The 26,736-nt window shown below is 50.1% G+C and overlaps 1 protein-coding gene across 2 annotated transcripts; it reads left to right on the top strand.

The window, feature by feature from the left end:
* The first annotated feature begins 450 nt into the window (after positions 1-450).
* Positions 451-26,736, top strand: LOC123410610 (1-phosphatidylinositol-3-phosphate 5-kinase FAB1B-like). Of its 2 annotated transcripts, none has more exons than XR_006613060.1 (11): positions 451-1,429; positions 8,505-9,200; positions 9,480-9,633; positions 9,749-10,093; positions 10,160-11,071; positions 11,149-11,477; positions 11,546-11,669; positions 11,740-11,910; positions 12,037-13,461; positions 20,104-20,261; positions 24,846-24,879. XR_006613060.1 is itself a non-coding variant. In XM_045103553.1 (11 exons), exons 1-11 carry the CDS (start codon positions 783-785, stop codon positions 26,295-26,297), a joined length of 5,391 nt encoding a protein of 1,796 aa, XP_044959488.1. In that variant the 5' UTR covers positions 457-782; the 3' UTR covers positions 26,298-26,736. The 2 variants fall into 2 exon arrangements, 1 of the variants encoding a protein (XP_044959488.1); XM_045103553.1 differs by lacking the exon at positions 20,104-20,261 and adding an exon at positions 25,974-26,736 and having other exon boundaries at positions 457-1,429; positions 24,846-25,109.

The raw sequence follows: 26,736 nt of genomic DNA, 5'->3' as shown, positions 1-26,736 counted from the left end.
CCTCAAATGCGATGGGGAGGAGGAAGAGGGAGAGCAAATCTTCAACAGTGGCGTCGGCTGGCTCTGCTTCCTCCCGACGTTCTCCATCTGGGGAGAAACGAGTGGGGGGAAGGGATGGACGAGGGAGAGGAATGCTGAGAGGAAGACGACCTGGGTGGGGAAAGGATAAGGCTGGTCGGGATGGAGTGTGCGGGCCTCGTGCAAGGCACGTGCCCGTGGGAAAGCGCCTTACGCGTCGCTATTATCATGTGGTTGATTATAATCTTTAAATAAAAATGATGTGAATATTTGATTTAGATCGGGATTGTATAGTTTAGTATGTAATTGATCCAAATTTCAATTGGATGTTCCATTCGGTCCGAAATTTCAATTTGATGTTTCATTCGGTGCGACTTTTACGAGTTAAGGTTTAAAGTAGTCTTTTTTTTCCCGTGCAAACAGTCCCTTCTTTTTCTATTTTCTGCCCCGTGAAGCCGCATCGTTGGAGCAAGTCCAGCCCCGTGAGCGAGTGGCGCTCGTCTGGAACCCTCGTCACCTCCTAATCCCATCCGAAATTCTCTCTTTGTCTTAAGCCAAATAAAAAATCAGTCCTCCCGCCCCTTGTGCAATTCCCGTCCCCCCCCGTTCGATCCAGCGCTGCCGAATTAGTGCCGAGCTTGGAGTGGTGCCGGTTGAATTCTGATCTGGTGGCGTGCCGCGTTGGAGTGCCCCTGGTTTCGGAAGCGGCGAGGGCCATGCAAATCGAGTGAGCATGAGGGGTGGGAGCGCTAAAGGCCTGGGTGATGGGATCACCGGAGGGGCGGCTCGTTGAGCTGTTGGGAACAGTTAAGTCGCGGATGCCGCGGCGGGGAGAGCACTCGCCGCCGCCTGCGCCGAAGGCTGCTGCTGCCGATGTGCCGCAGCCGCATGACTTGTCCAGAGACTTCTGGATGCCGGACCAAAGTTGTCGCGTGTGTTACGACTGCGATGCTCAGTTCACCATCCTTAATCGGCGTCACCACTGCCGCCACTGTGGCCGCGTGTTCTGTGCCCGTTGTACGGCCAATTCCGTGCCCCGCTCGCTGGGGGACGCCACGCGGGAGGACATCGAGCGGATCAGGGTCTGCAACTACTGCTTCAAGCGCTGGCTGGAGGAGGAGGCGGTCACTCCGAGGGATGTGGCGCAGCCGTCGGGCCTGTCACATTCGGCCACGAGTGCGGGGAGCGAAAAATCATGTTCCACCGGGCGTAGCAGCACGGTGACCAGCGACCAGATGTTGTCTTATGCGAATGCCTGCTGCACTGACTCTGCATCACGGTCGGTGGGCAGCGAGGGCAACTGCGGCGAGCTCGATGCTTCTCTGGAGTTGCAGCATGCTGCGATGGAGGGCGTGGAGCATGTGGCTTATGTGGACAATTCGCCTGATCCATTCAATTTCTGCTTGAATAGGTATGCCTTTTTAGGCTTCTGGTTTTGTTAGCCAACTACACAAAATTTTGTTTTTCTCAAGGAAGTTAAGCTAAACTAACTTCATACATTATCAGAAGTAAGTTTGAGGTAGTTGTCCAATCAGTAGCCGAGACCATACTTCTGAAATACCCCCTCCATCCCAAAATAAGTGTCTCAACTTTGTACTAGCTCTAATACAAAGTTGTACTAAGCTTGTCTTGTTGGAGTATGATACATGTCTTGTTGGATAGAGCTAGATGCAGTTACTTATTTGGCCCCCGCTGCGTGAGGCGTCTGTCAGTAAGCCTTGTCAGGAGCCGCGCAAACCCCCCCTCACGAGGTCGCCCCCGGGGCTGCCCCCGAAGCCTTCGTGGGGCGGATTGGTCAGAGGTGGCCCATCGGGGTCGCGCAGCCCCACGTCTTCATGCGGGTGCGCTCGCCACGCCGGACATAACAGGGAGCCGTGCCAGCAGGTGCGGATGGTAAGGGTTTCCTCTTCTCTGCTAGGGAGCAGGGCCATCCCATTGCCTCCCAATGTGATCTCCAAAGGCTTCCAGTTTGGTGCAAGAGGACCGAAGATATGGCACGTGAGGACGGAGGTCATCCCCGAGCCTACCGACGCGTCACGACAGGAAGCTTTGGCAGGTGAGGACGCAGGCGAAGACCACTTTAGTCAGGATAAGTTGCAGTCCTGTCCCCTTTCAAATTTGACCGTTGTGGTGACCCTTCCCGCCGTGTGTTTTTCGGGGGAAGAGGACCGGGGCCAGTATAAGATAGGTTGGGCCATCGCCGTAGAGGGGTATGCCCAGGATAAGAAGAACACACCTTTGTGTTCTCTCTCGCTCTCGAGCAATCCAGACAAGCAGGAGTAGGGTCTTACACCACGAGGTGGCCCGAACCTGGGTAACTGCCGTGTCCTCAGTTCGAACACGCCGGAGCGTCGTCGTGGTTGTTACGCGGTAGAGTAGGCCAGGAGAGCCTGTGCACCCTAGAGTTTGAACCTCTTGGATCCCCGGAGCCCCGATTCCGACAGTTGGCCCGCCAGGTAGGGGTGCGCCATCACTCCAGCTTCGGCTTGGCTTTAGCTTCGTCAGCCTCATGGCGGACGCCCGCTGCGCCGGCAACGAATGTCGGCCGGTTCGCGCCCCCTGGGCCATGCCCAGAGACCGCAATGGTTGCCTTCGCCCGTCCGGCGCCAAGCTGGAGGCCGTGTGGCCCTTCAAAGGGACGTGATGCGCCATCACCCTCGACCCCAAGGACGGCTCCGAGCCTGCCCCCTCCACGGGCGCACTCCCCATGCTCTGCGCCCCATCATCGGCAATTTTACGGTCGCCAAGACCCTCATCGACGAGTACACCAACCTCAATGTGCTCTCTGTCGGGGTCTTCAAGGCACTCAAGGTGCCTTATGACCAGCTGACGCCCACCAGGCCATCGTCGGAGGTGACCGACGGCTCCACTAGTCCCCTGGGACAGACCCGCCTTCCCATTACCTTCAGCACGTGTTGCAACTACCACACCAAGCTCGTCGAATTTGACGTCGCGCGCATCGGCCCACCTTACAACGCGACCCTGGGTTATCCGACGATGGCTAAGTTCATGGCGGTAACCCGCCATGGTAGCCACGTCCTCGAGGTGCCTGGGCCCAGCGGCGTCATCACCATCACCTGCAGCAAGGGAGATGCGGCACGCCCCCCGGGCACATCTTCCAGGCTACCGCGGCCGGGCACTCGGATAGCGAGGGAGGTGCTGGACCTCTCATGGCGGCGGTCGCTGCCTGACTCGAGCCTCGGAGAGGAGCGGAGCGCATCAACCAACGCTGCCTCCGCCGGCGATGCTATCACCCTGGCATAGGAAGGCGCGCTCGACGCCCCCCTCAAGCCAGGCTCGGGGGCTTCTGACAGGAAAGCATCCAACCGGGCCTGCACGACGAGGGAGGTACTCAGGCACCACGCGGGGGCATGCGTCGACGTGAGCCTCCACAGGAAGGAGGCTCACGTGTGACCTTCGAAATGGAAAACGCTGGCGTCGCCTTTTAGGGGTTGGCGCAGCACCCAGCAGGGCTGGGGACGGCGCCTCGCGTGACGGAGGCCCTGAGGACCTCAGGGACAGCCGGCCCCGGAGTTGTGAGCCATCGCGATCCGCTATGCCAAGCAGCCAAACGCCCCGACGGTGGCGTAATTACCAGGTGACTTTTTAGCTGTCGAATGAAGGACACCCGTTGGGTTGCGCCTATATCGGCTGACAAGGTTTCGTCCTTACGCCGCCCCCGCTTTTCGGATGTGTATCAAACCTGATTATCATTTGGTTAAGTTTACGTTGTTTGCCTAAACCTTGTGTTTGATATCTCCATGCCTCCTGAAATCGTCGCGACCTTGTGACTCCCCTCCGGCCACCTCATGGCTGGGGGCTGGGCTCTGCCTCGTGGGCTAGCCCTCGCGTATGGCATCTCACAAGGGCCCTTGGTGCCCCGCAGGGCGGGCCCGCTCGCGCCCCTGGCGCCCTACGCGTCGTGCCATAGTCTCGGGGCGGTTGCCTGGCTCGTTTCGCCGTGAGCACCTTGGCGAGGGGAGCGCTGTGCCTCGCGAGGCCCCCACACCGCTCCCACGGGACGGGCCCCGCGGGCCAACGGCCGCCCAAGCAGCTTTCGGGCCGCGCGCCTGGAACCCCCGAAGTCTCCGCTCGTGACCCTCTTACGTAATAATGAGGTGGGGCTGTACATGCCTCGGAGCCTCCCGACGCGCCGCTCCTTGGCCTCGTGAGGACTCCCGCCCACGCCCAGTGGAAGCCCCATGCTCTGTGCTGGCGGAATACGGTCGAACCGCGACCATGCCCATGCCCAGTGGAAGCCGCATGCTCCGAGCTGGCGGAATACGGTCGAACTGCGACCATGCCCATTCCAAGTGGAAGCCCCATGCTCTGCACTGGCGGAATACGGTCGAACCGCGACCATGCCCACGCCCAATGGAAGCCCCATGCTCCGCGCTGGCGGAATACGATCGAACTGCGAGCATGTCCACGCCCAGTGGAAGCCCCATGCTTCGCGCTGGTGTATAAAGTGACTAAGGGCGCGTCTGCCTCAGGGCAAGTGGCACCCGACGTGCCTAACATAGGCCCCCTCATGCGGCTCGCACCTGCTGCCTCCCCTCGGGGCTCAGGCGAGCGGGGGCTGGGCACAGGGCCTGTGCGGTGGAGGCAAAGGACCAAGCTCCGGCTCGTGAGCCCGCCCCTGCGCACGTCCCCCTCACCAAGTCCCTTGGTGCGTGGTCTCCTCATGTGGCACCCAATTGCAGGCTGGCGGGCACGCCTCGCTCGGGGTGGAGCTCACGCGCGCAGAACCCCCCTCCCCCTACCGGGGCAGATTGCTCGAGGGGCCGTACGGCCGTACGGGGTGCGCCCGGAGAGAGGCGAATTACCGGCGTTGCGTGGCGCACCCCCGTGGCTGGATTGCACGCGAGTCTGGGCTCTGTCGACGCGAAGCACAGAAGCAAGCAAAAGGAAATTCAAGCGCAAAAAGGAAATTCGCGAATCGCGAGCAGTTATTACAAGCTTGAAAGTTCCACAAATTAAAAACAGCGGTCTTGCGCCCTCGTGAGGCAGGATCGGTCTGTTACAGGGTGATAAAGGAGAGCTTCAAGATGAAGGGTCGTTGCAACCGTCGTCATTGCACGTCGCGACCTCGTCAGGATCCTCACCGCTGTCGCAGGAGAACTCCCCAAGCAATGGCTCTACGTGGTCTCCCACAACCGTCGCTAATTCTTCGCGAAACTCTTCGGGGACAGGGCATATTACCTCGTCAAAATTGAAGCCAGGCTCGCGCAGGTGAAGGTGGCTGAAGACACGGGTTGCCGCCACCGAGAAGAGGTCTCGGCATTCATCCTCCAGGATGCCATCCACCTTCAGGGCCGCGCCCTTGAGCTCTTGCACCAGTTTGGACGAGAACTCTGAGCTTGAGGGAGGAAAAAGCAGCGTGGGCCATCACCCCTTTCGCGTCGGCCTCGGCCTGGACCTCCTTTGCCCGGGCATCCAGTTTGGCGTTGGCCTCGGAGACGTGCTTGGCGTGGTCTTCGTGGGCCTTGGCCACCTCGTGCTGCAGCGCCTCCAGTCGCCCGCGCTCGGAGGCCTGTTCGGCCGCCGCCTTTTCCTGCTCTAAAGAGCAAGCCATGAGTTTTGCCTAGCGGGCATTGAGTTCGTCCTTCCGCAGCTAGAGCTGTCGCGCGCGCTCGCCCCATTCGTCCTGAAGCGCCTTCAAGCTGGCCTCCGCTTCCTCGCTGCGCCGGACAGCCGCGCTTGCTGCGCGCGCTCTCGCGAGCCGCCATCGCCTCGGCGGCCTCCTTGCTCTCTGCGATGGCAGTGTCGGCCCGACTCTGGGTCTCCTTCGTGGCAGCGTCGAGCTCGCTCCATCTGGTGGCAATCTTCAGGCACTCCTCACCAAGGCGCACTTCCGTGCCCTGGAAGTCTTCCTCGAGCCGATCGAGCGCCACTCGGACATCGATCGACGCGACTTGGACATCGGGCAAGGCCCTGCACTTGAGCCAGACGCTGCCACTCTCGAGGTCGAGAGTCAGGCCGAGGGGTGGCGTTCTTGCGCTACTGTCAAACGGGCCATGGCATCCCCTGCCTGTAGGGCGAGGGCCGTCGGCCCTTCCTTTGCGCCCGGTTCACGCGGTGCATCTGGAGAAATTTCCACAATGGCCTCCTGGGCATCAGAAGTAGGCCTGGCTGTGGACGTTGGGGTTCCCCTCACTACGCTACCTGACCTAGGAGGCGTCGCTCGAGGCGGCTCATCCGAGTCGGCACCGTCGTCAGCGAGGCCCTGTAGGGACTTATGAAGGTTTGGCGGTGGCACGCAGCCGACTTCCTCTTCCTCATCATCCTCGGTCGCCTCTGAGTCCCGTCGTTGTCTTCATCGCTAGAAGACGTCATCTCAATGGGGGAGCTGCTGAGCGACCCGACGGGGCCGCTTGGCACGAGCCCCCATTCGTCTAAGGCGGGCATGCCGGCTACCAGCTCTGCCCTATCTTCATAGTTGTATAGCGGGGACGCAGCCTCGGGAGGATCTTCCGGGTCCAGGTTAAGTAGGGCCGACAGGGCCGCGCTCATCTCGACGGGCGTCAGGCTGGCAGTGTGCAGCCTCATCGCATCCCCGTCGTCGTTGTACTCCCACACGGGTCACGAACGTGCCTGGAGCGGTGCGATGCGGCGCCTCAGGAACTCCTTAACGATCATCGCCCCCGTCAGTCGGGCGTCCCCTTGGGTGGCGATTCGCTCCAGGACTGGCGTTGCCCTCGGATCAGTAAGCTTCTCGTGGCTCCACCAGAGAGGCTGTTCCGGCACGGCCGTGGGGGCAGTCAGGAGAGAGTTGACCTGGCCTGCGTCCATAAAGACCCAGCGCCACCGGTAGCCTTCTACCTTCTTCCCGGTCTTCGAGCGGATGGTCTCGCCCTTGACGTCGACAAAGGAGACGCATGCAGAGCGCTGGTCCTGGGCGGTGAATCGCAGGCTGAAGAAGTGGCGAAAGATTGCCACAGAGGGCCTCACCCCCACGAAAGCTTGGCAGTAGAAGGCAAAGATGGTCAGGAGGAGGACGGAATTGGGCTGGAGATGCAGGGCCTGGATCCCGTAATGAGAAAGGATGACGTAAAAGAACTCAAAAAATGGCGGAACCAACCCGACATAAACGCCGTGGAGGAAGAAGGGGTAGGCGGATTCCACCATGTTGCTCTGCATCGTCGAGCCTGGCCAGATCTTCCTCGCCCCCACTCGTTCTGGTCGCCGGCGACCATCGGTAGCACCGGGGCCAAGTCCTCATTCTTGATGATGGAGGAGTGCTCGAGGGCTGGCCTGGTGGCGGGAGGATTCGCGGTAGGCACTGGCGCCATCAGCATTAGATGGTCTCAAACGGAGAAGAAGAGCTGCCGCACTCGAGTTCAGATCGATATGGACCGCGTGCGGAAGGAAGCGCAGCGGATGAATGCGAGGCAAAGGAGAGTAATGATGGCCCTGCGTCGTGCGCAGGCTTGATGGCAGCGTGGGCAGTTGCCGAGGCGTCGTGGGGAAGTGGGGGTGTCCCATGCGACGTCGCACACCATGTGTCGCGTCCACCCCCCGGCGGTTGGGGCCCGCGCCATCTCGCCCCTCCTATTGACGGTATTGTGCACGTCGCGGGCCCGGGGGCTACTGTCGTGCCCGTGAGACTGGGGTACTCGCCCAACGCGGTCCGCCGTTGGGCCTCGTGGACAAGGCCCTCTCGAGGGCCCCCGCCCCGTGAGGCACCAGTCAGTAAGCCTCGTCAGGACCCGCGCAAAACCCCCCTCACGAGGTCGCCCCCCGAGGCTGCCCCCGAAGCCTTCGCGGGGCGGACTGGTCAGAGGTGGCCCATCGGGGTCGCGCGGCCCCACGTCTTCACGTGGGTGACGCTCGCCACGCCGGACATCGCAGCGAGCCGTGCCAGCAGGTGTGGATGGTGAGGTTTCCTCTTCTGTGCTAGGGAGCAGGGCCATCCCGCTGGCTCCCAATGTGATCTCCAAAGGCTTCCAGTTTGGTGCAAGAGGACCGAAGATATGGCACGTCAGGACGAAGGTCATCCCCGAGCCTACCGACGCGTCATGACAAGAAGCTTTGGCAGGTGAGGACGCAGGCGAAGACCACTTTAGTCACTTTATTCAGGATAAGTTACAGTCCTGTCCCCTTTCAAATTTGGCCGTTGTGGTGACCCTTCCCGCCGTGTGTTTTCGGGGGGAGAGGACCGGGGCCAGTATAAGATAGGGCGGGCCATCGCCGTAGAGGGGTATGCCTAGGATAAGCAAGAACACACCTTTGTGTTCTCTCTCGCTCTCGAGCAATCCAGACAAGCAGGAGTAGGGTCTTATACCACGAGGTGACCCGAACTTGGGTAACTGCCGTGTCCTCAGTCCTTCCTTAGCTCGAACACGCCGGAGCGTCGCCGTGGTTGTTGAGCGGTAGAGTAGGGCAGGAGAGCCTGCGCACCCCAGAGATCGAACCTCTTGGGTCCCCGGAGCCCCGATTCCGACAGCATCCCTGTGACTAATTCAACATTTATTTTCTTCTACTAGGAGTGATGATGAAGATGATGACTACACAATTTTCCGCTCTGATTCAGAAGTACACCACCTACAAAACTCTGGTGGGCCTATGTGTTTTGATGATCATCAAGTTGTTTGCAGTGATGCTGCTAAAGGTTCAGTATCACCAAGAAAAGATACAGCAACCTTAGTTAATTCTGAGGGAATGTGTAAGACTGGAGATCATCATATCATTGATAATGCTGAGGATTGCAATGCTCGATCTTCTTCGTTGTATGGCATGGAAGTGCTAGAAAATGAACTTGTGGATTTTGAAAACAATAGCTCACTTTGGCTACCTCCTGAAGCGGAGGATGAAGAGGACGACCATGATGGTGCTCCATTTGATGATGATGAGGGGGAGGATGCCACAGGAGAATGGGGTTATCTACGCTCAAACAGCTTCAGTGGACATTGTCGAAGTCGAGATAAATCCACTGAGGAACACAAGAAAGCCATGAAAGATATTGTTGATGGGCATTTTCGGGCATTGGTGGCTCAACTTCTTCAAGCTGAAAAGGTAGAATTGGCTGACAAAATTGGCAATGAGAGTTGGCTAGATATAGTTACCTCTTTGTCTTGGGAAGCCGCATCTCTTTTGAGACCAGATACCAGCAAAGGAGGGCGTATGGACCCTGGAGGCTATGTAAAGGTGAAATGCTTGGCTTGTGGCCGTCCAAGTGACAGGTGAACATGTTCACTTTTACGTGCTTCACTTCACATAATCTAGTGATTTTTACATGTTAATGTGTTTTAGCATTCATTTGCTTAATGGTTTATTCAGTTCTCATATCAATATGGCATACTTTATAATGTAAATAACATATAGAGCTACTGCTGGTAACATTGGCTTTTAAAGTTATAGCACTTGAGATTTCATTGTTTCTTTCCTTTCTGTGCATTTCCTTAGTGCTGCAGGTAAGAACTTTTTTTTGTGTGTCTGGTTGTAAACTTCTTCATTTCCAGTTTGGTTGTAAGAGGAGTTGTTTGTAAGAAGAATGTTGCTCATCGGCGTATGTCAACAAAGAAGGAAAAGCCACGAATCCTAATTCTTGGTGGTGCACTTGAATATCAGCGTGTATCGAATTTGCTTTCAAGTTTTGATACTTTACTGCAGCAGGTACTACCCATGATTATGTTTTCATGCATAAATTGTAAAACCAAAGTGCATTGAGAGGGTGGTATAGATTGATCTTTGCTGATGGCGATCATTTTCATGCCTTTTTGTATTCCAGGAAACGGATTATCTGAAAATGGCAGTTGTGAAGATCAAAGCACACCAACCAAGTGTTGTATTGGTAGAGAAATCTGTGTCTCGTTATGCTCAGGATTTATTTCTGGAGAAAAACATTTCACTTGTTTTAAATATCAAAAGACCACTTCTGGAAAGGATATCCCGTTGCACTGGTGCTCATATAGTTCCCTCAATTGATTATCTGTCATCCCAAAAGCTTGGAAATTGTGATTTATTCCATGTGGAGAAGTATATTGAAGAGCATGGGACTGCTGGAGAAGGTGGGAAGAAAATGCTGAAGACCCTTATGTTTTTTGAAGGCTGTCCAAAGCCCTTGGGTTTTACAGTAAGTGTTCTGTTGTTGTCTTAGTTATAACACTTAGGTCCTGTCTAACCATCTCTAGTTCTGTAGATCTTGCTAAAAGGAGCTAATGGGGATGAGTTGAAAAAAGTGAAGCACGTTGTGCAATATGGAGTCTTTGCAGCCTATCACTTGGCTCTTGAAACATCTTTTCTTGTGGATGAAGGTGCAACCCTACCAGAACTCCCTCTTAAGTCGCCAATTATTGTTGCTTTGCCGGACAAACCTTCCAGTGCTGATAGATCCATTTCAACGATACCTATTTTGCAAATGCCTACTATTTCATCACCCAACAACAACCTGCAAGCATTTGATATTCAAAAGGATGACTTTACATTCAGTGGTTTTAGAATAATGGACCAAACGGCAGCAGCATCTTTCCCTGATAACAAATGCTGTGAAAGATTGGGAGTTACCCAAGCATCATCAGTTCAAATCAATGACCAAACTGGAAACATTGGCTGTTTGCTTGGTATGAACCCTCAATCATATAATGATCCTCTGGTTCAGCAGTTGAGAATTTCATTCTGCCATTGCCCTGCTTGTACTAGAGATGTTGGTAGCAAAATGAAATTTGAAGAACTCCAGCCTGAAACCAATAGACATGCACTGGCTAATGGTTTGAGTGTGTTGCCTGCTCATCCTGCAAATTTGGTGGCTGCTGAAAGTGATCTTTCATTTGCCCATAACGCCAACAATGGTGCCAAGGTAGCGGCTAAGCCATCTGCTCCTCTCAACTTACAAGTTTCTTATAATAATGGCAGTTCAAATGATGGTTCAATAGTAAAAAGGGATGAGATTCCAGCATCTCCTGCCGACAACCAGAGTATATTAGTTTCTCTGTCCTCACGTTCTGTTTGGAAAGAAGCTATCTGTGAGAGGCCACACCTTCTTCGCATAAAATATTATGGTAACTTTGACAAACCTTTAGGCAGGTTTTTACGTGACCAGCTATTTGATCAGGTTAGACCAAGGTCTTTGATAAAGTAAACTTGTTTCATAATTTTTATATTTTACATAACTTCTACATTTTGTTTTAGAGCAACCGTTGCCTCTCTTGTGAGCTGGCACCAGAGGCCCATGTTTATTGCTATGTTCACCCCCAAGGCAGCTTAACAATATCAGTGCGGAAACTCATAGTGAAGTTACCTGGTGAACATGATGGTAAAATCTGGATGTGGCATAGATGCTTACGCTGTTCGCGCGATAAAGGGCTCCCTCCATCAACTAAAAGAGTAGTGATGTCTGATGCTGCCTGGGGCTTATCTTTTGGTAAATTTTTGGAACTTAGTTTTTCAAATCATGCAGCAGCAAGTAGGGTAGCCAGCTGTGGTCATTCTCTTCACAGGGACTGCCTTCGTTTTTATGGGTATATCCTCATCTCCGTTCCACTTTATCAATTTGGCAAAGATCATGTCTTAAATGTTTGTATTTCAGTTTTGGTGAAATGGTTGCTTGCTTCCGATACGCATCAATCAAGGTTCACTCAGTCTATTTGCCTCCGCCGAAACTTGATTTTACTTCCCAGCATCAGGAATGGGTAGAGCAAGAAGCAAATGAGGTAGTATGTTTAATTTTATTAGCTCACTTGCGAGGTAATTACTGTGTGATGCTAATAGTCAATGTCCCAGGTGGTTGATTCAGCTGAACTCCTGTTCACTGAAGTACTGAATGCACTCCATCAAATTTCAGAGAAAAGGCCAATTACAGGCTCTTTTGATGGCAATATGAAGATTCTTGAGTTAAGACAAAACATAGTAGAGTTGGAAGATATCCTGCAAGCAGAGAAGGTCGATTTCACGGTAAATTTGTGTTAATATTTTTATCTAGTGTTTTGTTAAGAAACCATTGTCACACTTCAAGCTCTGTAAAAAAAAGAAAAGCTAAACCAAAAGTAGTATTCTGATTATTTGAGCATTCTCCTTCAGGAGTCACTAAAGAATCTACTGAAAAAGGAAATCAGAAAGGGGCAGTTATTCATTGATATTCTTGAGGTTAACAAACTAAGGAGGCAGCTACTATTTCTCTGTTACTTGTGGGATCAACGCCTAAGTTTCATAGCAACCTCAGGTGGCAAGTATTGCGATGCTTTGGGAGGTCTACGAGTTGGAAGTAATAATTCTGAAATCAATGATAGATCAGCTGATAGCGATACAAACACAAAGTTGGTGAAGAACTCAAAGGGCACCGATTCAAATGCACTTCATGCTGATGACGAGGAGATCAACCAACATGATCAATCTAATGAAACTAACTCGAGAAATACTGAAGAGTTGAATGGTGCTGAAGGTACAATAGCTAAATTAAATCATGCAAACAGTGTTAATGTCAATGATCATTTAGATCATCAAGGATCAATTATCGGCGTTCGTAGGGTTTCTTCTGAAGGTCAGTTCCGAGTAGCTACTGACATTTCAGATAAACTGGATGCAAAATGGAGAGGTGAGGATAGACCTGCTCCTGATGCAAGCCTGGTGAAACCACTAGCTCTGTTAGAAGGTACAGCTGCGGATGTGAAAAAACAAGCTAAGGCAGTACCACGGCACACTTCTGCATCTGTCAGGTCTGGGGATACAGTAGAAGACTTACTAAGCTGCCTTAAAATGCCATACATGACATTTTATAATTCCTTGAACACAAACTCTGGCACAGCACCGACATTCGGTACCTTGGCCGACTACAATCCTGTATACATTTCATTGTTTCGCGATCTATCACAGCAAGGTGGAGCAAGACTTTTTCTGCCAACTGGAGCTAATGATGTTGTTATCCCGGTATTTGATGATGAACCGACTAGTATTATTTCTTATGCACTCGTTTCACCTGTGTATCACTTTCAAATGTCAGTAGAGAGCAATCAAAATAAAGACAGCGGAGATTCTTCACTTTCGTTGCCTGTTTATGATTCAGGAAATTTTAACCTGTTCCATTTATTTGAGGATTTTGGATCCTCTGATGATTTTGCTTCATCGATATCTTCCAGTAGAGGGTCCTTTGCTCGTGATCTACTGCACTCCAGAGTTTCTTTTCAAGATGGTGGGCCACTTGGGAAAGTTAAATACACTGTGACATGCTATTATGCAAAAAACTTTGAAGAACTCAGAAGGTCTTGTTGTCCATCAGAGCTTGATTATTTAAGATCTATCAGTCGATGCAAGAAATGGGGAGCACAAGGTGGCAAAAGTAATGTGTTCTTCGCAAAATCTCTGGATGATAGATTTATTATAAAGCAGGTCACGAAAACAGAGCTTGAATCATTCCTTCAGTTCGGCCCAGATTATTTTAAGTATTTGTCAGAGTCAGTAAGCACTGGAAGCCCTACATGCCTTGCAAAGATTCTGGGAATCTATCAGGTATGTTCGTATCACCTTCTTTAATCTCCCGTTTATATATGTTTATTGGCAGTGGTATTCCACATTAATTATGGGGAAGAAACTTCACGATCCTCATCCGAATAGTTGTAGGCTTCTTGTAAGATAGGCAATGGTCACTAAGTGGAATTTTGTTTGGAAACAATGTTGTTTCTATCGTGCATGACAAATTGCACGTCTTTCAAGTGAAGCCAATTATTGGAGTACTGCATTTAGGGTAGAGGTACAAATAATAGTTTTTCTATCTATGCAAGTTATTTGATATGCAGTCTCTGTCCAGGTGTTATCAGTATAGGTCTAGGTCTCTTTACCAACCAACCAACAACCAACAACCAAGCCTTTCAGTCCCAAACAAGTTGGGGTAGGCTAGAGTTGAAACCCATAAGATCTCGAAGCCAAGTCATGGCTCTGGAACGTGGATAGCTAACTCCCACGCAGCCCTGTCCATGGCTAAGTCTTTGTCGATATTCCAAACCTTCAGGTCTCTCTTAACGGACTCCTCCCATGTCAAGTTTGGTCTACCACGACCCCTCTTAACATTCTCAGCACGCTTTATCCGTCCGCTATGCACCGGCGCTTCCGGTGGCCTCCGTTGAATATGTCCAAACCATCTGAGACGATGCTGGACCAGCTTCTCTTCAATTGGTGCTACCCCAAGTCTCTCTCGTATATCGTCATTCCGTACCCGATCCTTCCTTGTGTGGCCACCTAACTGTTGGATATGTCGTCTCTTGGTTGGCCAACACTCCGCGCCATACAACATCGCAGGTCGGATAGCTGTCCTATAAAACCTGCCTTTTAGCTTTTGTGGCACTCTCTTGTCACAGAGTACGCCAGAAGCTTGGCGCCACTTCATCCACCCAGCCTTGATTCGGTGGCCCACGTCTTCATCGATATCGCCATCCTTCTGCAACATGGACCCCAAATATCGAAACGTGTCTCTCTCCGGTACCACCTGCCCACCAAGGCTAACCTCTCCATCCTCGTGCCTAGTAGCACTAAAACTGCACCTCATGTATTCAGTTTTAGTTCTACTAAGCCTAAAACCTTTCGATTCTAGAGTCCGCCTCCATAACTCTAACTTTCTATTAACCCCCGTTCGGCTATCATCGACTAGCACCACATCATCCGCAAAGAGCATACACCATGGGATATCTCCTTGTATATCCCTTGTGACCTCATCCATCATCAAATCAAAAAGATAAGGGCTCAAAGCTGACCCTTGGTGTAGCCCTATTCTAATTGGAAAGTCATCGGTGTCGCCATCACTTGTTCGAACACTTGTCACAACATTATCATACATATCCTTGATGAGGGTAATGTACTTTATTGGGACTTTGTGTTTCTCGAAGGCCCACCACATGACATTCCGAGGTATCTTGTCATAGGCCTTCTCCAAATCAATGAACACCATATGAAGGTCCTTCTTTTGGTCCCTGTATCTCTCCATCAGCTGTCGTACCAAGAAGATGGCTTCCATGGTAGACCTCCCAGGCATGAAACCAAATTGGTTTTTGGTCATGCTTGTCAACCTTCTTAAGCGGTGTTCAATGACTCTCTCCCATAGCTTCATAGTATGGCTCATCAGCTTGATTCCGCGGTAATTAGTACAACTTTGAACATCCCCCTTGTTCTTAAAGATTGGTACTAAAATACTCCGCCTCCATTCTTCGGGCATCTTGTTTGACCGAAAAATGAGGTTGAAAAGCTTAGTTAGCCATACTACCGCTATGCCTCCAAGGCCTCTCCACACCTCGATGGGGAAACCATCAGGACCCATCGCCTTGCCTACTTTCATCCTTTTTAACGCCTCCTTAACCTCACACTCTTGGATACGTCGCACAAAGCACATGCTGGTATCATCAAAGGAGTCGTCTAGCTCAATGGTAGAGCTGTCAACCTCTCCATTGTAAAGGTTGTCAAAGTACTCCCGCCATCTACGCTTGATCGCCTCATCCTTCACAAGAAGCTGATCATCTCCGTCCTTGATGCATTTGACTTCGTCGACATCCCTCGTCTTCCTCTCCCTAATCTTGGCCATCTTATAGATGTCCCTTTCGCCTTCCTTAGTGTTTAAATGTTGGTAGAGGTCCTCATACGCCCGACCTCTCGCTTCACTCACCGCCCGCTTTGCAGCCTTCTTCGCCACCTTATACTTCTCCATGTTAGCTGCACTCCTGTCCAGATATAGGCATCTGAAACAATCCTTCTTCTCCCTAATAACCTTCTGGACCTCATCGTTCCACCACCAGGTGTCCTTAGCTTCCCTTCTACTTCCCTTGGTCACCCCAAACTCCTCTACATCGACCTTCCGCAAGAAGGTCGCCATACTCGTCCACATCAAGTTTGCATCGCCTCCTTCCTCCCAAGGGCCCTCCTTAATGACCCTCTCCCTGAAAGCCTGGGATGCCTCCCCCTTGAGCTTCCACCACTTTGTTCTAGCGACTTTGGCGCGCTTATCCCGTTGGACACGAATCCTAAAGCGGAAGTCAGCAACCACAAGCTTATGTTGAGGGACAACACTCTCTCCAGGTATCGCTTTACAATCAATGCAAGCGCGTCTGTCTTCTCTTCTAGAGAGGACAAAATCAATCTGGCTAGAGTGTAGACCACTACTGAACGTCACTAGATGGGATTCTCTCTTCCTAAAGAGGGTGTTAGCTACAACCATGTCGTAGGCTAGAGCGAAGCTCAAGACATCTTCTCCTTCTTGGTTCCTGATGCCATAGCCAAAGCCCCCATGCACCCTTTCAAAACCTGTGTTAGATGTACCCACATGGCCATTGAGGTCTCCTCCTATGAAGAGCTTCTCACCAATAGGTACACTCCTAACCAAGTCCTCCAGGCCTTCCCAGAACTCCCTCTTGGTGCTCTCATTGTGGCCTACTTGCGGGGCATACGCGCTGATAACATTGAGGACTAAGTCCCCAACTACCAGCTTGACAAGGATCATCCGGTCCCCTTGCCTCTTAACGTCCACAACTCCATCCCTAAGGCTCTTGTTGACCAAGATGCCTACTCCATTCTTGTTTGAAGTTGTCCCCGTGTACCACAACTTGAAGCCGGTATCCTCCACCTCCTTCGCCTTTTGTCCCTTCCATTTGGTCTCTTGGACACATAGGACATCAACACGCCTCCTCACTGCCGTATCAACTAGCTCCCGTAACTTACCCGTCAGGGACCCTACGTTCCAGCTACCTAAGCGTATCCTCCTAGGCTCGGCTAACTTCCTTACCCTCCGCACTCGTCGAGTCAAATGCGAAGACCCTTGCTCATTTTTCACTACACCGGGGCGTCGGTGCAGCGCGCCACTAAGGATGCGGCGACCCGACCCTTGCTCACTTATCACCGTATCCAGATCAAGATACGGCGCGCCACCAAGGGGGTGACGGCTCGGCCCTTGCCCATTTGACACCACACCCGGGTTCCGATGTGGCGCGTCGCTAAGAGGGTTACGCCCCAATGAGTTTCCTTTGGGTTTCATCTCCATAAGAGTGGCTGGGTTTTTCATGTTGGCTCGCCACGCCTATCACAACCCTCCTCCTTTACCCGGGCTTGGGACCGGCTATGCTGAGACAACGTAGGTCTAGGTCTCTTTACATAGTCGTATTATTAGTCTAAATTTCCTTGTACCCCAAACTAATGTACTCCCTCTAGAAAGAAATATAAAATCTTAGTTTTCTATATTTCTTTACAGAGGGAGTACTATATATTTGCCCCATGGGCTATGCAATACAACTAAGCTGCTCCAATAACAGTCTCCAGAGAAAATGATTACATTTCCATTTCGAGGCCATCCGTTTTATACATGGGTATGATCATTTGTGTTAGGAAATATACAACTTTTATTTCCTGGGTGCCAAGGGCCAGTATATATACACATGCACTGGTGGTAAATATGCAAAAGAAAAACCTCATAGAATGGGGAAAATACACATGCTATACATGGAACATAATAACTACCATATGAGTCACAAGAGCAAAAGTCTCATCGTAATTACGATCATGCTCCTGCTGGCCACGAGCCACAAGACGAGCTTTTAGTGCTCAAGAGAACCATCCGAGTGATCCGCTGCAGGTCAGCGCAAGGATTATTGCTGCTCGTCTGCTTGCAACGTCCTGCTGATCCAGCTACCACTCGTCCGCGTGCACCTCTCTCCCGCCACCGTCGCTGCTCTCTGCCGTAACCCTGCTCCTCCACCCGTGATGCTGCTACCTTCCCAAGGTCGCGTCGCTGCTGCTGCCTCCCCAGGGCGTTGCCAGCTGCCGAATTCTGCTCAACTGCCGCCGATCCAGCCGCATGTATCAGCCTATCGCTCGATCGGCCAGCTCCGTTGTGACGCCCTCGATTTGATCGTATGCTAATCATACACGTAAATGCGTACGACTAAGCTCAAGGACTCACGGTAAGATATCACAACACAACTCTAGACACAAATAAAACTTACAAGCTTCATATTACAAGCCAGGGGCCTCAAGGGCTAGAATACAGAAGCTCGATAAACACATGAGTCAGTGGAAGCAACACACGTGAAACATGAGGTGCCTTAGAAAAGGCTAGCACAAAAGATACAACGATCGAACGAGGCGAGGCCTACTGCCTGGGAGCCTCCTAATTACTCTTGATCTTCAACGGCCTTCACGTAGTAGTAGGCACCGTCGGGGTAGTAGTCGTCGTCGGCGGGATGCGCCATCTCCTGGGCTCCATCATCTGGTCGCAGCAACGGATCAAGGGGAAAAGGGGGAGCAAAGCAACGGTGAGTACTCATCCAAAGTACTCGCAAGACTGACATCAGAACTATACTAAGTATGCATCAGTATCAAAGGAAGGGGATTATATGTGGACTGACTGCAGCAATGCGAGAAAGAGAGAGAAGGCCTAGTCCTATCGAAGACTAGCATCTTCAGGGGTCTTGCAGCAATAGACGAGAGTAGAACATGTAACACAATTAATAGTCATATTGTTGCAACGATATTAATTAAAGTCACGCCCAGAGATTCTTCCTCGACTCCCTGCGAGGAAGCAATCCCGGAGTAACATTCCAGTTAAGTAGCAGTTGTAGTTGTATAAGATCGGGGCACAACTCCAAGTCGTCCTGTAACCGTGGACACGGCTATCCGAATAGTTAATTTTCATCCCTGCAGGGGTGCACCAAGTTTCTCGTCACGCTGGATAAACTTCGGCCGGACACACTTTCCTGGGTCATGCCCGGCCTTGGAACATCGACACGTCGCAGCCCCACCTAGACTCAACAGAGAGGCGAGCCCGCCGGTCTAAATCCTAAGCGTGCAGGGGTCATGGGCCCATCACCCTTTGCACTCCTGCACATTGCGTGGGCGGCCGATGTCAGTCCTGGTACCTCTTATACAAGAACGGTGATAATCCAGACCACTCGAGCGCGCGCCGCTCCATTGCTGACGTCTGAAGAGCTTCGACTGATACCACGACACCGAGTACCCATAACTTCTCCCGCGTAGCCGGTTAGTGCGAAGAGGTCTTCGACCAACCCAAATCAAATACCCAAATCCATTAACATTTTAATTAACTCAACGACACATCCACGCGGGAATCCACCCGCCTAACATTTATTCATCAATGTTCCAGTAACATGGTCAAGTAACTGTGTGGTTGTAACATCAGGGGGATCCGAGGTATCACCCTCCTTGGATTCCGAACGATGTAACCGTCAAGGTGGACTTAGAGGAATCACCCTCGAGGGTCTCACCCTTGAGGGGTTGTACGACAGAGTCATCGTCGGGAGTGGTGAAGGAGGAATCACCCTCGATAATCACGATCGACTAGCTGCACTACAAAGATATCATCATGAGTACTTCGCGAGGTGTCATCCTCGGTACCCGATAGTAGCTCTGCAGCGTCGTACAACTAAGGTGGAGGGTGTGTGTGTGTGTAAGTGTTGTGTCGGGTCTTGGCTCGTCGATCAGGGATCGAGACTTGATGATAAAGCGGGGGCAGCTGGACTAAGGGTCGGAGGGGATTACTACACCTATACTATACAGTTTAAAGTGTGGTAGAATAATGTAGCAGTTCATCAAAAATTAGGCTATGCATCAGATATAGGAGCTAACTACAACAGTAGCAAAATTCTAATGCAAGCATGAGGAAGAAAGAATAGGTGATATAGGAATGATCAAGGGGGTTTGCTTGCCTTGTTGCTCTACAGACATAACGGATCCTCGACCGGGAAGTAGTCGATCACCGGATCATCTTCGGTCTCGGGGTCTATCGGAAAGGAATTAACGTAGGGGAAACACAATAAATAACAGAGCAATCAAAAGCATCACAAAGTATGACATAGCTATATGCAGCGCTAGGCATGAGCTAATGCAGTATTACACGTCATAGACGGAGCGGAATAATATCTGACAGTATTTTCCGGGTCTGTGGCTACTACCGGACAGGCGCAAACGGATGAAAAAGTTTCATGTTCGTTATGCTAGGCACGCGTAACAGACAAACGGACATCGTATTCGGATTCGTGGGATTTTTGCTGATCAACTTTCATCTATAAAATATTTTCATCTGACTTACGGTTTATTTCTATTAATTTTCAAAGTTTAAAGATTTTCTAAAATTAACAGAATTAATGTTAATTCAAAAAACAGGGGAAATTGCTGGGTGCACCTGGTCCAGTGCACCCAAAGGGGTGGGAGAGGCTGACCAAGGGGCCCAGTTGACTGGTCAACTGACCAGTCAACTGAGGCTGACTGGTGGGCCAGGCTGCTGACGCTGACTGGGTCGGCTTTATCCACTGCAACATTGGGTAGGCCCCACTTGTCAGTGGCTGTAACTTAATTAGGTTTATTTTAATTCCTGGGTTAATAAATGAAGTGGGGTTGGTCGTCAGTGAGTATTACTTTTCAACTAATTGATGTTTAATTCTATCCTAAGCTCCTGATCGGCTGAACCCACGGGTCAGTGGCCCAGCGCGTGGTGGCCGGCGTTCGCCCGCACGGTGGCGCACCGGAGTTGCTCCGACGAGCACCAGGGACGGCGGGATGGTTCGGAATCGCAGCTCCGGCCACCATTTAGTGCGCTACGACCTCCTACGGTCTGCTGGTGGAGCGACGCTTCCATCTGAGGCATCAGTCTGGGCAGGGGCGGCCGGAATCGGTGCCGACGACGAGCCGTGGCGGCGGCCGGTTCGGGCGAGCGGCGGAACAGCAACAGCAACACGTGGGCGAGCTGCCACGGGGGCGGAATCAACGCAGGGGACGCTGTGGAGCACGCCCGCAACACGCACGGGTGTGCAAGAGCACGCGCGGCCTGTGCGCGACGACAATGGCGGCCGGTAAAGCTCGGCAACGCCGGCAGCAAGTTAGCGAGGGCTACGGGGGCGCACAGAGAGGGAGGAGCGGCGAGAGGAGCTCACTGGCATTGATGGGAAGGCCCGATGAAGCCGGAGTCGACGGAGAGGAACGAATTCAACGGTGGCGTGCGCCGGTGACAACGAGGAAGAGCGGTCGATGGCGGCGCTATCACCTGGCTCCGGCTCGATCTAGTGCTCAAGTGGGTCGAGGAAGGTGAGGCGGAGCTCCATGGCTAGTCGGAGTGGAGGGAGGAGGATGGTGGCCGCGAGCTCAGCTTGGCGCAGCCATGGCTGCGCTTGGCCGGGCATGGGGAAGGGGGAACACGTGAGGAGAGGGAGTGCGGGAGGGGGCTAGGGTTTGCGGGAGCGAGAGAGAGCGAGGGGGGGGGGGGGGGGCTCGTTCTTATCCTCCCGGGTCTCGAAGGCCGCTCGCGAGTATCGGGTGCCATGGCGTGCTCGGCCTTCTCCTGTCGCACGCGCGAGGAAGGAGAAAGGCTGGCACTGGTGGGCTGGGCCAGCCTGTAGCATCCGGGCCTCACAGCCGAGCAACCTTTTCCTTTTTACTTTATTTTTAGTTTCTCTTTTCTGTTTTATTTATTTTTAGTAATAATTATCTTTAGCAAAAATGTGTGACTTGGTCCACTAAATACCTTGCAATGTTCTGCATGGCCACACACAATTTGAGGATTATTAGAATCATTTTTGAAATCTCCATTGAATTTAAAATTCTTTTAAATTGCAATATGGTTATGTTATTTATGGTGGGGGGCACACAAATGATTTGGTGATGTTGTTTTCCATAACATCAATTGTTTTGGGATTTTTCATAAATGTGCAACAATTTTCCCACAATGTTTGAGGATTTATTTTATCACATTAAATTTAAATCCCTTTTATTGGTGGGTTTTGAAATGAGATTTGAATTCCAATGTGATCAAGCACTCTTTTGCAAAATGCTTTAGCTTAAATCAAGGTGATCACTGTAGGTTGATTACGGGAGTTACTGTAGCATAATCCAGGGACGTCACATCCGTCCCTTTCGGTACCAATTCAGGAGGCTCCCGATTCACTGGCCGTCCTTCGTCAACTGCTGCAGCGTCTAGATCGCTCTCCTACAGCCGCGCATGAAGCTTTCCTTCTGGTCAACGGCTGCCGCGTCTGCTCGCCCACCCCCTGCTACGATCTGGCTGTGTCTTCTGGTCTGCTGCCATGGTTCCCAGACGTTGTGTTCTCGTATTTGGCCTTGGTTCTTCTGGCTGATTGGCTATGTCTAAAAGCAAAGGCACGATTTTCTCGTCGGGTATGCACCCCCCGATTTTTGATGATGTGTTTGCTATATTGGTCCCATCTCGCACATGCGTCGTCTCTCGATGCTTGTTGCTCGTCCACCTGTGACGTCGTTCTCTCCGGCGTCTTTGCAGGCTGTGTTGGTCGCTCTATTGCCACTCCTCTCGTGACCTTCACACATGGTGATTGTTGCTCTACACTGACTCTTACTGTCTGATGATTTTCGACGGTGGTAGTTTCGTCATCTTTGTCTCACACATGCACCTTCCTTCAGTGTTGCGTGCTCTTCCGTTGTCATTGCATCTAGTCTAGTATGTGCTTTCTGTTACAATATATGTGGATTGCATTAGCCCTTTCCATAAGTTCGGACTTTTAGTTGCGTTGGCTACTGCATGAAGCTTAACATGGTATAGGAGCTAAGGTCTTGAGTTCAAGTCCTGGTTTTCGCGATTTATTAAAAATTGCTGGTAGCCCCCCTTTGTGTCCACGTAGAGGCCTCTTGAGTCATACGTGAGTTTCGTGCGCCGTCGCTCTCTTCCGCTTGCACGTGTTGACTTGTCTTCCCCGTCACACGTGAGAGGGGGTGTTACAGTATATGTGGATTGCATTAGCCCTTTTCATAAGTTCGGACTTTTGGTTGCGTTGGCTACTGCATGAAGCTTAACACTTTCTAGTTCTCTTTGTTTTCTGTTGCGTCCACCAAGTCTGTTGATATTTTGTGTTTCTCATGCTATGCGAGTCCATCAAAACTTTGTCCGTTAGCCTTTTGTGGGATCGATAGAAGATGTGTCTAGAGGGGGGGGGGGGGGTGAATAGACTACTTGCGAAGATTAAAATCCTAGCCTTTACCCAAAATTATGGTTGGCAGATTCTAGAAGTTCTAACAAGTCTAGTACACCCTACACATGCTAGTCAACATACGAGTATATGGCAGCGGAAAAGTTAAGACTTTGCACATGTAAAGGAGTAGAGTTTAGGAGATCAAACGCAAAGAGGTTAACACGTCGATTTTTGGTATGGTTCCGATAGGTGGCGCTATCGTATGTCCATGTTAGTGGAGACTTCAACCCACGGAGGATAACGGCTGCGAGAGTCCATGGAGGGCTCCACCCACAAGGGGTCGATGAAGAAGTGGCCTTGTCTATTCCACCATGGCTTCCGTCCACACAGGACTAGCCTCACTCACGGTAGATCTCCACGAAGTAGGCGATCTCCTTGCCCTTATAAACATCTTGGTTCAACTCAACAACACGAAGTAGGAGGCTCCCAAGCGACACCTAACCAATCTAGAAGACACCACCCTCCAAAAGGTAATAGATGTGGTAGAACGATGAACTCCTTGCTCTTGTGCTTCTAAAGATAGTCTCCTTAACACAAAATCACTCTCTCACAGAATAGGCAGGGGTAGGAGAGATTGATCTAGTGGAAAGCAACTTGGGGAAGCTAGAGATCAAGTTTCAAATAATTGGATTGGAATATCTTGGTCTCAACACATGGGTAGGTGGTTCTCTCTCAGAAAAATGGATCTGGCAATGAAGTGTGTTCTGAAAGCTTCCTCTGCGAATGAGAGGTAGGTGGAGAGGTATATATAGGCTGTCCTAAAATTCAAGCGTTACATCTAAAGTGGCCAACTCGGTGACACCGAAGTAATGAACTCGATGGTACCGATTTGCACTAAAGGTATCAACTTTTGATTCTCAGTGGAACCGATATACACAATTCGGTGGCACCAAGGTGGCTAACGGTCAGATGACACAACTCGGTGATATCGATACTCAAATTCGGAAATTCTGATTTTGTGTACCGATACGGTTTCGGTTGCACCGATTTGGTGGGTTTGGCTAGGGTTCTGTTTGTGATGAAAATCGGTAGTGCCGAAATGAGAAAGTTGGTGGCATCGATTATGAGTGTATGGTTTTGGACAGAATGGTTATGTGGAAAAATGACTGAGTATTTTGGTGGCTATCTCTGAGCATTTGAGCAACCAGTTCATTTTAATATCTCACCCCCTTTTAATAGTATTGGCTTTCCTATGGACTCAAAAGTGATTTCTTACAAATATAAAATGAAGAGTCTTCTAGCTTGAAGCTTGGGCCAATCTTATTTCTTTCTTGCATCAAGGGGCATCTCCACATAATCCTTTAGCCAATGCTCTCTATGGACTATTCCTGAAATATACTAGGTAAAAGTGTTAGTCCAAGAGAATGTATGTTGTCATGAATTATCAAAACCACCAAGGGAGCATATGTGCTTTCTCCTTTCTCTGGTCCTGGTCCTGGTCCTTTCTATACAACTTTTGTGGCCTACTTGCCCTTGTTGTTTTCTATAGGATTTCATGGACTCTTTCTGCATTGTTGATCTACGTCCATTGTCTTTGCCGCCGAGCTTCTTTTGCCGTCGGTTGTCATGGGCTATGATTTTCTGCGCAATGCTTTATTCTCTTGACGTGCCATATATGCCCCATGGACTATGTAATAGAGATAAGTTGCATCATAACAGGAGCACTAGTAATTACTGATGAAGTATATTAGTTGCGCTTCATATTGATTTTGTTAGTCTTTTTGGTGAAATATGTTATGCACCTACAATAATTTTATTTGATTTAGTATGTGCTTCCTTGAACATGCCTTCGGAGATCTTGCAACCAGCAAATCGTGTCCACAGGAAGATTTTTAACTTTGAGACTGGATTAAACTCTGAAATAATATTTGATATGGTTGGGTAGTACTAAAAATGCCATGCTTTGCTTAGGTTACAATTAAGCATCTGAAAGGTGGCAAGGAATCAAAAATGGATTTGCTCGTGATGGAAAATCTCTTATTTGGACGGAATATTACGAGGCTTTATGATCTCAAGGGATCTTCAAGGTCACGGTATAATGCAGACTCCAGCAGGAACAAGGTCCTTCTTGACCAGAACTTAATTGAGGCAATGCCAACGTCGCCAATTTTTGTCGGGAACAAGGCGAAGCGCCTTCTTGAAAGAGCTGTTTGGAATGACACTTCTTTTCTAGCAGTAAGTTCTGAAGCTGACATGAATGATCTATTTCATGAACGTATTACTTGTGGTCATAAAGACAGAAAATATAAGTCATAGAATAACTTCCACCGTGATTTTTATCCGCAAAAATATAAAAATTCACCATGATTTATAGTTCCTCCATTTCCTTATACAAGGCCACTATGAGAAATACATTTTACGATCTATATAAGGCTGCCGACAGTAATTAAGGCAAAAATTAATGACGTTTCCTCGTATTAACAACTTGTTTGATGCTTACATCCATGTAGTCATAATGCCACTTAACTATTTTCTTCTCATTCCTTATTTGCATGCATGCGGCGTATTAATGAACGCAGTTAAAGAAAAAGAAAAGTTGGCTTGCAAATCAATAATTAAATTTTACCTTGGTACCTCTAATTTGAGGGAACGGAGGGAGTACAACTTAATACTGGGTTTTTTTCTTCTACAAAACATGTATCTCATGTGAGAGACTAAGGCCCTGTTTGGATTATCGTTTTCCTTTTGAAGACCTCCATAGAAGATGCATGTCTCGACCTGTTTTTCTTTTCCGGCCAGAAATTGCTTTGTAGCCGGTAATTAATTACACCCATCCCAAGGGCAGCCTAAGGTTTGTTGTTGTGAGAGACATACTAATCTGTAATATAAGCCATAAAGATGGCAGATTCTCTTATTAACTTTGCCAGGATTTACACCGACAGCATTTGTAGCAGGTACTAGGCAACATGTTAGACACAGCATGGACAGGAGACGTGAGATATATAGTAGTACAATATAGAACTATTATCAAACTGACACTAATACCAAACATATGTATAAACATTGAGTCATCAACTGACTCTGATGGCTTTCTTTTAGGGAATTGATGTAATGGATTATTCCTTGCTTGTGGGTGTTGATGAGGAGAAACATGAACTTGTCCTGGGAATAATTGATTTCATGAGGCAGTATACATGGGACAAGCACCTTGAAACATGGGTCAAATCTTCTGGCATTCTTGGTGGGCCTAAGAATGCCGCTCCAACTGTTGTCTCACCTATGCAGTACAAGAAGCGGTTTAGGAAAGCAATGTCTGCTTATTTTATTGTGATTCCTGAGCAATGGATGCCTGCAATAATCAATCCAGACCAATCATCGTCAAATATTTGTGAGGACGATTCTCAAAATGCTTCACCAGAGTAGCACGGTGTTCTGTGCGTTATTAATGGACGGAGGTTGCTGGATTTGGTCCTACTGCAGTCATGAGAAATACTGACCTGATGAGTTTTGGTACTCGGGCGGCACTGAAATGATCTTCTGGCTGGACAGTTTATACTCTTGTGGTCATTTGCACAGATCAGATCGCACTAGTCGATTTCCATCTAATAAGAAAACGCATCACATGTGTATATTCTTGCGACTGCAATTGTGATTAGTTTTTCCTGTGTTACCCATATGGTACATATATCAAGTGTAAGTGCCTTCTCGTTTCTTGTAGGTGGTTTTCATTTTGGCTAGATGTAACTACATGGATTTGGGCCTTTTTCTTTTGTATAAGTGGTTGTTGTGTGTCTGTTGATTTTTAGAGGGGCTATCGCCGTCTGTGGTGTATATAACAAAATAAAAGTTGAGCTCGTGCTAA

The sequence above is a fragment of the Hordeum vulgare genome, chromosome 7H (genome assembly GCF_904849725.1).
Source record: "Hordeum vulgare subsp. vulgare chromosome 7H, MorexV3_pseudomolecules_assembly, whole genome shotgun sequence".
NCBI lineage: Eukaryota > Viridiplantae > Streptophyta > Magnoliopsida > Poales > Poaceae > Hordeum > Hordeum vulgare.
The sequence above is the reverse complement of the archived record's forward strand: the minus strand, read 5'-3'. Positions and strand labels throughout refer to the sequence as shown.

What these genes read in the sequence shown, in the direction of transcription:
- LOC123410610 (XM_045103553.1), top strand. Translation starts at nt 783, where the DNA reads ATGGGATCACCGGAGGGGCGGCTCGTTGAGCTGTTGGGAACAGTTAAG. An exon ending in TGTGGCCGTCCAAGTGACAG is followed by an intron (nt 9,201 to 9,479) that starts GTGAACATGTTC and finishes CTTCATTTCCAG; the next exon opens with TTTGGTTGTAAGAGGAGTTG. An exon ending in GACTGCCTTCGTTTTTATGG is followed by an intron (nt 11,478 to 11,545) that starts GTATATCCTCAT and finishes TTTGTATTTCAG; the next exon opens with TTTTGGTGAAATGGTTGCTT.